Raw genomic sequence first — 13,844 nt, 5'->3', positions numbered from 1 at the left:
GCTGAGGCCTGGGTGGGGGCTGAAGCCGTCAGAACTACAGCTCCCATGGTGCCCCGCGAGAGGGCCCGCCCGTCGCGCGCCGATGACACGCGCCGCCTTGGCGCCGGGCGGGTGACGGTGGCGCGGGGTGTCATGGCGGCCGTGCGGGAGCGGAGGTGAAGGTGAGAGGTGGGGCGGTGCCTGCCGGCGAAGGGGTGGTGGGAGCCGGTCCAAGCCGGGCCCGGCTCCCCCGGGCGGTAGGGGCAGGGGAAGGGAGGGAAGGGGAGTGGGGGACCCGGCGGGGCATGGTCCTGCCGCCTCTGCGTGGTGGTGCGCGCCGCGCGGTGGGAGAGGGAGAGGGGCGATTCCCGCCCTTTGCTCGTGCGCGCCAGCCCCCTGAGGCGTGAGGAGAAGGCGATGGCGGCCGCCCGGAGCATCAGCCAGCGCATCGCCTGGGCACTGCGATGGCGGGGGAGCACAGCCTCGCCCACCACGGAGCTCGGCAGCCTGTGTCCCTCATCCCCCATGTCCCTTTGCTGCAGGCAGGGGGACAGGCTGGACTCGGCGTCGCTGGAAGAGCTGCGGGACAGAGTCCGGTCAGAGCGAGGGAGAGGGCAGGTAAACGGCCTGCAGGCGTTCATGTTCAAGAGGGACTCGAGCTGACCATGCCTGTCTGGTGAAAACGAAACTCAAAGTAAGCGGAGGAAGAGGAGAAGTGATCACCAGGGGCCTGTTTACTGGGAGGGAGAAGGAAAATTGGATTTTATTTTTTTTTTAACTTTCTGATATATGAGTAATGTCTAGTTGTAAAAAATGGAACAATTTCTGTGTGTAAGAAAGAAGGCTATTTTTAAAATGTGTATTTAACTAGCTCTTCATAGGATGCTTAGTTGGATAGCTGCTGCACTTAGTGAGCCACCTTTATTTACTGTATTTTCCCCTGTAGCGCAATGTCCCTGCTGTTTACTCGTTCCAAGTCAATAGTTGCAGTGAAGAAGGATAAAAGACACATGGCTGAGGTAAATGCTTCTCCACTTAAACATTTTGTCACTGCAAAGAAGAAAATCAATGGTATCTTTGAACAACTGGCTGCATACATCAGTGAGAGCGCCTCGTTCCTGGAAGGTAAGCTGGGTTCTTGAACTGCAGGTGTGTAACAGTGCTTCACCCACACAGCAAAACCCCCTCATTCAGTTAAGTGACACTGCTAGGCCTGTGTTTATTTGTACCCTCATGCTGTTTATATATCAATATTTATAATAAGAAGATTATTTTATTGAATTTGGGTGGAGTTCAGGGTTCATATTTTCAAGCTGACAAGTTCACGCATGTGAGGAAACAGCTAGTTAGTGAGCTATGCTTGTTCTTTCTGTTGTTTGGAAGTTTAAAAATAAGCTATATGAGACCCTTCAGGTTTTTTGCCTGTAGTTCTTTCAGTTCTTACCTAGACATGTTGCAAGTGACACATAGCGTATGCCAATAATTGGCTTTAACAGCTTAAGATACAGACAGAAGATTTATTTTTAAGAGTGTTGGAGTATTTGAAGTGTTGGCTGTGTACTGTTTAAGGCAGTCCTAAGGTTGGGAATGGTTATTAGCTATGCAAAAGAGACCAGCTGATAAACACTGATGCAAAATTGCTTCAGGGTGTAATTGCATGTGCGAAGATTAGCCACGCAGTCTTTGGGACACAGATAATAATTTAGTTATGTGTGTTACATCGTGAGGAGTAGTGAGACAGATGACTTCTGCAATTCAGAGACGTGATGTATTTTGGTTTTAGACACACACAAGAATGTAGAGCTTGATCCTGTCACCACAGAAGAGCAGGTACTGGAAGTCAAAGGCTACCTGTCAAAAGTGAATGGCATTAGTGAAGTGTTGGCGAGGCGACACATGAAGGTTGCTTTTTTTGGCAGGTGAGTCACGTGCTTCTGTTGCCTACACTCCCCACTCAGTAAAACAGCTGCCATCTTTAGGACTGTAGCCAGTAAAAAATATTTATAGAAACACTAATGCTCCAGCTTTTGCTTGTAATGGGCATGTCCCTAGTACTAGTCCTCTTGTAAACTGGAAACAAATATTGTAGCACATAATTCTTCAACTTGAAAGTATACTTAAAATAAAATAAATCTTTTTGTAAGCTGCCTCTGGCACCTAAATTATTAATGCTTGTGGTACTGCTTGGTTTAGGGAACTTGCTTTCTGTAATAGCAAGGCAAGTATACCTGAGTCTCAGAAGCCTAGCTATACTGTTCTTTAATCTGACTTCAGGACAAGCAATGGGAAAAGCACTGTGATAAATGCCATGCTGTGGGACAAAGTCCTTCCCTCAGGAATTGGACACACCACTAATTGTTTCCTGCGTGTAGAGGGGACAGATGGACATGAAGCTTTCCTGCTTACTGAAGGCTCAGAGGAAAAGAAAAGTGTTAAGGTATGGTTTCCTTAAGCATGAGAGAAAGGAGAAGAGCTCTTTAGAAGTGCCAGAAAAAGGAAGGAGCAAAAAATTAAGGCGTTTTGAATAAGCTTCACAGTTAAAGTATTTAATCATTAAAGGAGTAGAGATGAAGAACAGGTTTTTGTTAGATGTAGGAAGGGAGGAATGGAGCAAGTTACAGGGTGGAATGTTCTCATTTTATGAAAAAGATGATAGGTTGCATTTGTTAGTGATAGCAGGGAACCAGAACAACGACTCGGGAAGTTCTGAGCTCTGTACGACTGGCAGGGAGCACAGACTTCCTGGTAGTTCTTCAGTAACCTTTCTTGACAGTAAACTCTCACTAGGCAGTTGCCTTTTGACTAGGAAACTCAAGTAAATTTTATGTGGAAAACCTCCCAGGGAGAAAGTGATTTGGAGCTGGGTTTTATCTTAAATTGTCTGTGAAGAGCTCTGAAGGGGAGGTAATTGTGTTAATGGGTCTTAGCATGCAGGAAATGTTATAAATGATCCATCTTTTTAATAGACAGTAAACCAGCTGGCTCATGCCCTTCATCAAGATGAACTTCTGAATGCTGGCAGCCTAGTCAGTGTAATGTGGCCCAATTCCAAATGTCCTCTCTTAAAGGATGACTTGGTGCTGATGGACAGGTGAGAAATATCTTTCTTTCCTTCCCTACTTATCACATATTAATTACAAGAATGTCTTCAAATACTAATTTAACAAACATCAAGGAAATTGACCCTGTTCTAGTCTGTGACAGGGGTTAAAGTTCTTTGCCTGTAGTTAGCAGTCAGAGCTTCTCTTGATTGGTACTGCCTTTTAGCCTGTACTCTGTGTCACCTCAGCACAGCGTAGCTCAGACATGGGAAATTAATGTCCTGAAAAGCTGAAACACATCTCTTGTTAACCTTTTTAATTCTATTTCTGCTGTTTCCACAGCATAGTAACATCTCTTCTCTTTTTATTGCTAGCCCTGGCATTGATGTTACCACAGAGCTGGACAGTTGGATTGACAAATTCTGTCTAGATGCTGACGTATTTGTCCTGGTGGCAAATTCTGAATCAACATTGATGCAAACTGTATGTTCAAGTCCACTCGTTCAGTGAATTTGGCTAAAAGTTACGAAAAAAATTGACATACTAATCTGAAGAGGTTTTGTTCCATTTTGCTTAGGAGAAACAGTTCTTTCACAAGGTGAATGAACGTCTGTCTCGACCCAATATATTTATTTTAAATAACCGCTGGGATGCATCTGCCTCTGAACCAGAATACATGGAAGAGGTTTGTCATGTGTTTAAATTCTTTCTCTTTGCATGGAGTCCATTTTTGACTCTGGTCCTTGCAGGTAGAATCATAGTGTTGTATGTGTTTTACAGTATGTATTTTTATTACCATTGTGTGGCAACTAGAGGGAGGATAGACTAGTGATCAGGCCTCTTGAATTCAGAGCTGGAAATCAAGAGTTTCACAAGGGCCTTTTGAAGTGAGATCACTTCGATAACCTCTGGAAGATTCCATCAAGTGGCAAAGCTATTCCTTATTCTTGTGTATTAGTAGTTTAGACCAGCAGAGGGCATCAGGATGCCTGGTCTAACCTTGAAGAGCTGGAGTGTAAAGTGGATTTAACTGCATGTGGGGTTTATCCTGTTTGTCCCTCAGGTGCGTCGGCAGCACATGGAGCGGTGCACCAGTTTCCTGGTAGATGAGCTAGGTGTGGTGGATCGAGCCCAGGCAGGAGATCGCATTTTCTTTGTGTCAGCAAAAGAAGTGCTCAATGCCAGGATTCAGAAAGCTCAAGGGATGCCAGAAGGAGGTAAGGAAAGCTAACAGAAACTTTCCATTTTCTTATAGGGAAGAAAATGGAGAATAGCAGCCTTCCAATATCTGAACGGGGCCTGCAGGGGTGCTGGAGAGGGACTCTTCATCAAGGACTGTACTCATAGGACAAGCAGTGATGGGTTTAAACTTAAACAGGGAAAGTTCAGGTTAGGTATAAGGAAGAAGTTCTTTACTGTGAGGGTGGTGAGGCACTGGAACAGGTTGCCCAGAGAAGTGGTAAATGCTCCATCCCTGGCAGTGTTCAAGGCCAGGTTGGACAGGGCCTTGGGTGACATGGTCTAGTGTGAGGTGTTCCTACCCATGGCAGGAGGGTTGGAACTAGATAATCTTAAGATTCCAACCCAACCCATTCTATGATTCTGTGATTCTATATCTTAGTCCAAAAAAAAAAAAAAAAAGTTAAAATTAGGGTGGGTCAGATTATTAGTAGAGCAGTCAAAAACAAAGAGATGGCTTAGCAGCACTTTTGCATTGGCTTCAAGGTAAAGCAGGAGCATTTCCTGATACCCGGCATTTGATTGCTTTCTCAAAACTTAAGTGGTTGTTTTGTACTTTCTCTCAGGTGGAGCATTGGCAGATGGATTTCAAGTAAGAATGTTTGAGTTTCAGAACTTCGAGAGAAGATTTGAGGTGAGCATTATGTGTACCAACCTTCTGTTTAGGTTTTACTCCTGAAAGGCTGGGGGCAAGAGTTTATAAACGTGGAGTGGGACCGTGTATTAGAAATAGATTATATGGGAAGGAGAAATTGTGTTATTGTGCTTCTGCCTGTGGCTAATCTTGGGCTGCTGTTTATGTGCAGGAATGTATCTCACAGTCAGCAGTAAAAACAAAGTTTGAGCAGCACACGGTGAGAGCGAAGCAGATTGCAGAAGATGTTCGTCTCATCATGGATTCTGTGCATATTGCTGCCCAGGAACAGCGGTGAGGAGAGCTGGGTCTTGATGCTTGCATAACAGAAGCTTGTATTCTGGGAGTAATTTAAAGGAATATGAGGATTTAATATACAAAGCAGAATACTGCGTGTTTGGGAGTGGGAAGGACATGTACCAGTAGTCTTGCTTCTGGTGAACTAGAAAGTTTTGGGAAAAGAACTTCTTTTTTTGTCCTGTGCTGTGTGTATGTAATGTATTGTAGATACTGAAACATTTTGGTTTTGCACAGGAGAATTTCTCTAGTTTCTGGAATTCAAATGATATTTATAGATCAAAAATGCATTTATCTGACTTCTGATGGGCAGTTTTCCCTTTTTTCCCCCAGAGTTTACTGTCTGGAAACGCGAGAGGAACGACAGGAGCGTTTAGGTTTTATTGATAAACAGCTGGAGCTCCTTACTCAAGACTACAAGCGGAAAATAAAACAGATCACAGAAGAAGTGGAGAGGCAGGTAAGGAGGAGTGGCTGCAGAAAAACGTTGTCTGAAACCACTACAGCATGGTGGGAAAAATGCAAAGTGCTGACAATGCTTTGAAGTGCTAGAAATGTGGGAGTTAGAGATCAGAAGAGAAGGAATACTTTCAGAAGAGGGGTTTGGTTTAGTCTTTTTTTTCCCTTGAGGTAATAAAATGAAAAAGAAAATACTTGGGGGAAACTTTTGGAGTCTGTACAAGATGCTTTAAATAAACAGGGAGACTTTGATTAATTTTGGAATTATTTTGCTACAATATTTCAGTCTTAAATGTTTCCTAAAGTACTAAAATATTTCAGATAAGTTTCCTTATTATTTCAGTCTAGCATAATGTCACTATTATGAGTATACAGAAAAGGCCTGTTAATTTTTCACAGTCTTGCACTGCCTCGTTTTTTTGTCTGCATTATTACACAAGACATAAGTTTACATACTTCTCAGCCATCTTCCTTGTTTGCAAGTTACCAGTATTGCAGTTGGCACACAATGTGTGGCACAGTTGTGCCTAGTGTTCAGCAGTGCCTTTTTACTAAGAAATGTGTGTCTTCAGTGTTGGTTTTGTGTCTCTCCTAGGACAGGATATATAGAAACTGTCCTGTGCTGTTTCTCTAGGTGTCAAATGCAATGGCAGAAGAAATCAGACGGCTCTCAGTGCTGGTAGATGAATACCAAGCAGACTTCCATCCATCTCAAGTAGTTCTTAAAGTTTACAAAAGTGTAAGTAAGTGTAACAGGTTGCCAGAAGATATTGGTAAATGCTCCATCCCTGGCAGTGTTCAAGGCCAGGTTGGACAGAGCCTTGGGTGATATGGTCTAGTGTGAGGTGTCCCTGCCCCTTGCAGGGGGCTTGGAACTAGATGATCTTAAGGTTCTTTCCAACCCAAACCATTCTATGATTCTGTAAGTGATGTTTGCTTCTCACAGGTTGCTTAAGCAATTTAAAGAGGCCTTTTTTTAGCTCTGAGTCATTAATTGTGCCAGATCATTGAGATACTTAACATTCTTCCAAACAGGATATGAGTTAAGCTTTTCATGTTGTGCACAATCTTTTGTTAGAATGTCCCTTGTGTTTGGACAGCTTCTATAAAAAGTGAACATCTTAAGTAAAATTGAAAAATGAAATAAAAAAACAAAATAAAAAATGGAGAAATAGATTTTATTTTTTTTCATAACCTCAGTGATAAATTGATGCATGTGATGTATCACATTGCATAAATCAAACAGATCTTTTCCTAGACTAGAGTACATGCGACATTTTTAATTTGCTTTTTCCTCTCTTTCACTGAAGAAAGGGGGTAAAAGTGAAATTAATATTAGAATAGTGGGCAGACAGAATGTGTGCTTCTGTTCTGGGATGGGTTTTTCAACTGAGAATTTCTAGCACTTGCAGCCTGCATCTTGCCTATGGTTATTTTAAGCTTAATAACCCTTTCTTTCTTTCTCAGGAGCTACATAAACACATTGAGGAAGGCCTGGGCCGTAACATGTCAGATCGTTGCTCCAATGCAATCACTGCTTCCCTGCAGACAATGCAGCAAGAAATGATAGGTCAGTGCAGCAGGCAACATTGCCCTTGTTCTTTCCTTTAGCTGTAGTGCAAAATAAGTAGGTAGATGTTCTCGGTTTCTGCTTAATCTGGTGGCTGATGTCTTAGTTGATGATAGCATTGTCTTAGTTTCCATCTTGAGTAGTAATGCTGTTACGAGAGGACTAATTACTCCTGCTTTTTCCACTCTTATGTCTGAACTTGTGCAGTGATTTGCTAATGAATATATACAACCAGCTTAATCCTCATAGCAGAGAGTAACTGTGACTTTGGCAGCTTGAGAGATTCTCCAGCCAAGATCCTAATGAAATGTGCATGACTTGTAACGAGGTGCCTATCTGAATATAAGCTTTAAAAGTAGTATTGTGCTTACGCAGGCCTTTAGGTTTTCCAGGCTAATGCTGAACTGTAAACTTCACCACCTACCTGTAAGGATTTAAGAGGATCTGTGGGAAGATTTCCTTCTGAGTTGATCTGAAGAAATAAGAGTCGAATATTAATTCATGATGTAACTCGTGCTTTGCAACATGCTTGGTTTTAGGAAGTGTAAGGTACTAAGAAAAAGAACTGTGGAGGATGGAACAACCCATAACCACCCTGATTACAGAATACAAGTCCAGTTAATTCTTGAGAACTCAGCAGCTGGTTTTTGAATGTGTTTTGAATTTTCTGTCTGTGCAGATGGTTTAAAACCCCTTCTCCCAGTCTCTTTGCGGGGCCAGATAGACATGTTAATTCCCCGGCAGTGCTTCATGCTCAGCTATGATCTGAACTGTGACAAGCTTTGTGCCGACTTCCAAGAGGACATAGAATTCCATTTCTCTCTTGGATGGACGATGCTGGTGAACAGGTTTTTGGGACCAAAGAATGGTCGTCGGGCCTTGATGGGCTATAATGACCAGGTAAGATACCTCATTCTGTGGTTGGGATAGATGTGGTATAATTTCAGTGGCCACTGAACTCTTTTTGGTGGGAAGGCCAGTGGCTTTCCTTCTCTTATTCTGTACTTTGTTTTGTCACTGCTTTTGTAATCAGGTTCAACGCCCTTTAACACCAGCAAATCCCAGTCTGCCTCCTTTGCCTCAGGGCTCTATGACCCAGGAAGAGCTAATGGTGTCGATGGTGACTGGACTGGCCTCATTGACTTCCCGAACTTCCATGGGGATCATCGTGGTTGGTGGTGTGGTGCGTTGGCAATCTGAGCAGTATTTATGTAAATACAGTGGGAGCACTGACTGGAAAAATTCTTGCACTGCTGAATCCTGTAGATATTTGCTGGTCGCAGATAGTGAAATACATTCTTCTTTGATATCTTCCATTTGAGTATAAATATTGAGCTTATTCTGCATAACAGTTAGGCTTGGAGCCAGGCTTCTTGTGAAGATGACACATTTGTCGTACATTACAAAAGCATTAGTCTCTGGTTCCTTTGTAAGAATAATAGAAAAATCAGTATTTTTCTTTTCCCATTTACAGAGAAATTAGGACAGAAATATCTAACAAGAACCTCTGATCATGGTTATCTTGCTGGAAGGGGAGGAGAGCACTTAATTTTAGATACTATGCCTAATTTATTTTAGATCAAATCAGCACTTCCTGCTTTTCTGTCTTTTGAAAGTGATGGATGTTTTGAATCTTGAATGTCTCCAAACTATGGAGGCATAAGAGGTATAACTTAGGTGGTAACTCTAGTTCCTCCTGCAGGAAGAATCTTAAATTTCTTTAGTGCCAGAGTCACAGTGTCTAGGGGTGGATGATTTCTCAAAGGGGAGATGGTCACTTAAAAATGTCTTTTTACTTCCAGAACAGGGATTCTGTGAACCAAACAAAGTTCGTTTGCACTTGCAGATGTAATTTAAATGTGCTGGAAGAGATAACCCATACAGAGCCCCAGTAGTTTACGTTAGGTAGGTTTATTTTGTAGACTGCACATCAGTAGTAAGCTGTCTGACCAGCAAAACCTCTTGCAAGTCAGTTTCATGTGCCTAAAATATAAGTGCAAAACTCTAGGCATCACTCTTAGGAGTCAGCATCCTTCCTGGGTGATCATGTCATTTGGTTTTCCTTGTGCTTTTTTTAGGTCTGGAAGGCTGTGGGTTGGAGACTGATTGCTCTCTCTTTTGGCCTTTATGGGCTCCTTTATGTATATGAGCGCCTCACCTGGACCACAAAAGCAAAGGAGAGAGCTTTCAAGAGGCAATTTGTAGAGTATGCTGGAGAGAAATTGCAGCTCATCGTCAGTTACACAGGTTCTAATTGCAGCCACCAAGTCCAACAGTAAGTTTCCTATATTCAGTTAAAACCTTAACTAGTTCTATTGTTTGATTGTTGGTTTTCTTTCAGTGATTGTCCTGGGTTTAGCTGCAGTGATATTCCTTGTTGAAATAAGATAAGGCTGCATGTTGAATTCCAGATTTAAAAACATGTTTTAAAAGAAAATTTGAATTACTGATGTAGTATTTGGGTGTTGTTGATCATTAGTGTTAATGTGCTTCTGCCTCTCAAATTGTTCTGATGCTCTAACATATTCTTGTGCAAAAATGGAAAGATGAACATCTGAGTCTGTATCGTAATCACTGTATATCAAAGGGATTTATTCCTTGAATTTGCTTCTTGATTTACTTCTCGTTGTATCCAACTTTTCTTGTTTCACAGAGAGCTGGCTGGAACGTTTGCTCATTTGTGTCAGCAAGTGGATGTCACACGAGAGAATCTTGAGCAGGAAATTTCTGCCATGAATAAAAAAATTGAAGTTCTGGATTCACTGCAGAGCAAAGCAAAACTGCTCAGGTGAGATTTTATTATCCCCTATACACAGATGTTTGCATACAGTTGTTTTTCATGGCATTGCCCCAAGATGTTCAGATTAGGGTGTATCTGAGTGCAGTCCTTCCATCATAGCATTTCATGTGCAGGCATCAGCATCTCTCTGCCGCATCGTGTTCCCTTTCCCCCTGTGCTTTCCCATGTAGTGTTGACAGTCATTTAAATCTTCTGTTTCACACAACCCCTTTTCCTTCCTGTTTTTGGTTTGTTTGGAGTTACAGTTCCTTTCCGTTTGTCAAAATACAGTCCTCTGCTCCTACAAACTCCTTCAGGCTATTACAAAATTATGCAAAAAGCCTCACCCTTGCACAGTACACAGTTGTCTGATGTTTTTCTTCACCCTGCAAAAGTTGTTGGGAAGAACTTTTCAAACATGCCTTATCTACATGGTAAGAGCAATGTGAAGTTGTGACCAGGATCTCTGTTTGAATCTCAAAGCCCAGGGATTGTTAGTGGGCAAGTGTTCCCGACCTGAGGAAGGGCAGAGGATGGTAGTGGTGTTTTGGAATGGACCTCTGGCACTCCTCTCCATGCCTGGCTGTTGACTCATTTGAGTCATGCTTCTTTCAGATGGGCTTGAGAACAGCTGTTGTGCCCACCTCATTGAGATTTTCTGTCCTTGCAGGAATAAAGCGGGTTGGCTTGACAGCGAGCTCAACATGTTCACACATCAGTACCTGCAGCAAAGCAGATAGTGTGGGAGGAACAGAAAATCAATGCTGTTTCCCTTCAGTGCTCTCTTAATTACTGCAGAGAACATGGTGGGTGATGGAATTCCCTGAAGGAAATAGGCAAAAGCCTATTGCTATGTTTCCAGTTGCTGTGTGAACGATAGGATTGTGCTTCCCTGTTTTGTGTCCCACCTCTAAACACTAGCTGTCGATAACTCTTCTTTTCCTTCCTGTGAGACTACTTCAGGCTACTTCAGAAGGAATGTGTGCTTCATACATTCACAGGGGGCTTTTTAAAGCAAAATCAAGTACAGTAACAAATTGAAACCAAATATTTATCAGGCTAAAAGTTATTCTGACACATCTTTAAAGAGTCCTTCATTTTACTACATGAAGGTAGATCTTTTGACTTCCAAGCCCCGAGTTTATGTATGTGTGACAAACAGCAGATTGTCTAAACACAGATCCCTTGCACACAGGTGTAACGATGGTTTCACAGTGCATTTATAGCCCACGCAGGCCTCTCTCCTAGGTTAATATTCCGTTATTATAGACTATGACAGAGAATCACCATGTCCCTTCATAGAAAGGTTTATTACTGTCAGGATGTTTAAACCGATGAACAAAACCCAGTTCTCTTCCAGAGCAAGAGGGAGTAAGATTTAGTTTTGGTAAGCTTATTGTCTTTGGAGTTAATTTCTTCCTGTTAAGAGCAATTTAATCATGCAGTCTGGCCCATTTCATACCATGGACAAATAGTTTTCAAGGACATAACTAGCTCCTGTGAAGGGGGTAGTGCAGGGAATCTGACAGCTTGTTGGGAAGAAAAATAGCAAAAACCACTCAGTTGGTGGAATGTATAAAGGAATGTAAGAGATGAGTTGATGAATGTGGGGTTCGTCTTTGGAAACACACAGCTGTGTTTCTGGAAGCAGGCCTTTGGAATTCCATTACCACAATTTGGCCACAAGAACAGCATGAGGATTACAAGCTGTAAGGGATTTTGATTAATGCAGAGTTCCCATAGGATGTGACAGTCCACTGCAGTAATATGATTTGATTTTGTTTCTCTTCTGTTAAAAGTATGAGAATGAGCTGGCAGTGCAGCTCCTCTGGGCCAGGGGGAGACCTATCCCTTGTATGTTATGCCAGGGCAGGAATGGGTCATGGCAACTTATTTTTTTTAAAGACGTTATTTATTTGCAAATGGATTAAATTAATCATTGAGGTTTGCCCTAAAGCGATTTTGAATTTGGAGTATAAGATTTGGGAATTGTAAGGACTTGAGTCATTTCCTGTTGGAATTGATAAAGGAGACATTCCCACTAATTTTAGTTGTACCAGGATCAGGTTCCTATGTTGCAAAGTTTCTTTTCCACTTGGTGGTTCAATATTTTGCCATATGTTGGCTATAACCTTTTTGTTCCCCACAAAATGTCTGAGGAATCCAGAATCGGATCCTGTAGTTCTGAGGTTAGTGAGAACCCGAATCTGGTCAGTGTCGAACTTCAGAGAATATGAGCTCTCTTTGAGCAGGTCCCAGGTGAGTTCAGAGCTACTAACAGTGAGGGTTTTTGTCACATTGACAGACTTTTCACTTGCAAATGGTATCAGCTGGCCTTAGGATTTCTCATTCATACTCAGATGTGAATATATATGCCTGTCACGAATCCCCTGTTTCATACGTCACAGAAGTTCCACAAAGAAGCAGCTGCCTGATACTTGAGGGAGTAAGAATAGTGAAACGTCAGTAAGTACTTCTGGCTGTTCTGACATTTGCAAGTAAGACTTGAAGTATCTTGATCATGCAGGAGCTGACAGTGAGACTCTTGTTCTGTCTCTGGAATGCAGGAAGCAAACAAACATTCCGCTTCCAGCAGACAACTTTGAATCCAACCCAAACTGAAAAGCTGTTTTAATCAGAGGCCTTGGCCTTGGTTGGCAACCACCAGGACATAAATATGTCTTGGATCAGATCCAAGAAGGAGTAAGAAAGAAAATTGAGTCCTTGCCTCTGGAAATGTGTTCCCTAGGCTTGTGGTGAAGTATACCAGAGTAAGTGGAATCATCCACTGTTATTCTGCTGCAGGCGTTATGTGAATAAATTCAGATTTCTAGTCTCTCAAGTTATCATGTACGCAGCTCTAACAGGCTATGTGCTGTGCTGTTGAGCTAAAACATTAAGCACATCCCTAATACACCAGGAAATTGTCAGTGCCAGGTAGGGGAAGATGAAGATGTACCACTGCTCAGCAGTTCTAGGCTGTCTGAAATGCTGAGCTTGCTTTTAAAGGCGTGAGGTAGCATCTCTTCATTGGACCTTTAGGGGAAATCTGATAAATGAGCTGATCTTTAAGCCAGTGTCTGATCTGCAAAGGGAAGAGAGACTGAGGGGCTCTTAGAATCTGTGGTCTTGCCAGTGTGTGTGTTCCCGACACTGTTCAGGTTGTGGTGGTGGAGGCATTCCCACTGCTGTGCTGAAACCTAACCTGTAGAACGGGGAAAGAAACACTTGAAAGTTTTAAGAAGCAAAACTGCTAACATGGGAGGCAAGAATGTTTTAAGTATGTCTGTAACCTTTGTCCCTAGAAGCCTGAGTGATCAAGAATCAAACTTTTAACAGAAAAGCCTATGAGCTGAATTCCTTTACAACAAAATGCAGCTGTACTTCTTTAACTCAGAGTGGTGGAGGAGCAAACACTTATCAGCAAGGAGCCTGTTCTCTTCTGATGTTCGTAAAGAATGTTAAGTTAATCCTTAGAACAGGTAATTCCAAACCCAGTCTTCCCCAAACTCGTATTAAAGAAGGTCGGCTAAATGCACTTTATCTTATTGCTGCTGCTCACTTTTCTCATTGTGTTATGTTGATGGAGCTCTTTGAAATACTCTTACCAGTGAGTTTTCTCTCTGCTGTATTTAAGGTGATAAATTTGCATGAATTATTCCTGTATCAATGCTGTAAACAATGGAAACCAAAATAAATATGAATTGGAAAAATATTTATCCTGATGTGTTCTGCATGTTGTGATACAAAGTCTTCAATTGTAAGTATAGTAGTTACTCAGATGATGATATATATTGTAGTAAATTGCATGTTAGACAATAATGACCTTTAATCTGTGTGCTTACT

At 42.1% G+C, this 13,844-nt stretch overlaps 1 protein-coding gene across 2 annotated transcripts; it reads left to right on the top strand.

The window, feature by feature from the left end:
- The first annotated feature begins 81 nt into the window (after window positions 1-81).
- MFN2 (mitofusin 2) lies at window positions 82-13,713 on the top strand. 2 transcript variants are annotated; one of them, XM_030507549.1, is made up of 19 exons: window positions 82-161; window positions 522-673; window positions 926-1,104; window positions 1,763-1,898; window positions 2,254-2,416; window positions 2,946-3,070; window positions 3,395-3,503; window positions 3,598-3,705; window positions 4,084-4,237; window positions 4,826-4,893; window positions 5,066-5,187; window positions 5,524-5,650; window positions 6,284-6,388; window positions 7,117-7,219; window positions 7,899-8,119; window positions 8,253-8,402; window positions 9,298-9,494; window positions 9,873-10,007; window positions 10,669-13,713. In XM_030507549.1, the coding sequence occupies exons 3-19, from the start codon at window positions 930-932 to the stop codon at window positions 10,736-10,738; spliced, it is 2,268 nt and encodes a 755-aa protein (XP_030363409.1). In that variant the 5' UTR covers window positions 82-161; window positions 522-673; window positions 926-929; the 3' UTR covers window positions 10,739-13,713. The 2 variants fall into 2 exon arrangements, with proteins under 2 accessions (XP_030363409.1, XP_030363410.1); XM_030507550.1 differs by lacking the exons at window positions 82-161; window positions 522-673 and having other exon boundaries at window positions 1,047-1,128; window positions 10,669-13,407.
- Window positions 13,714-13,844: the final 131 nt, after the last annotated feature.

This window comes from Strigops habroptila, chromosome 16, assembly GCF_004027225.2.
Source record: "Strigops habroptila isolate Jane chromosome 16, bStrHab1.2.pri, whole genome shotgun sequence".
Lineage (NCBI taxonomy): Eukaryota > Metazoa > Chordata > Aves > Psittaciformes > Psittacidae > Strigops > Strigops habroptila.
This window is presented reverse-complemented; position numbering and strand designations above follow the sequence as displayed.

Excerpts from the sequence above, each read along its gene's own strand:
- MFN2 (XM_030507549.1), top strand. The coding sequence starts at position 930 with ATGTCCCTGCTGTTTACTCGTTCCAAGTCAATAGTTGCAGTGAAGAAG. Across the intron at positions 7,220-7,898 it reads AATGCAGCAAGAAATGATAG|ATGGTTTAAAACCCCTTCTC; the intron begins GTCAGTGCAGCA and ends CTGTCTGTGCAG. Across the intron at positions 10,008-10,668 it reads AGCAAAGCAAAACTGCTCAG|GAATAAAGCGGGTTGGCTTG; the intron begins GTGAGATTTTAT and ends CTGTCCTTGCAG.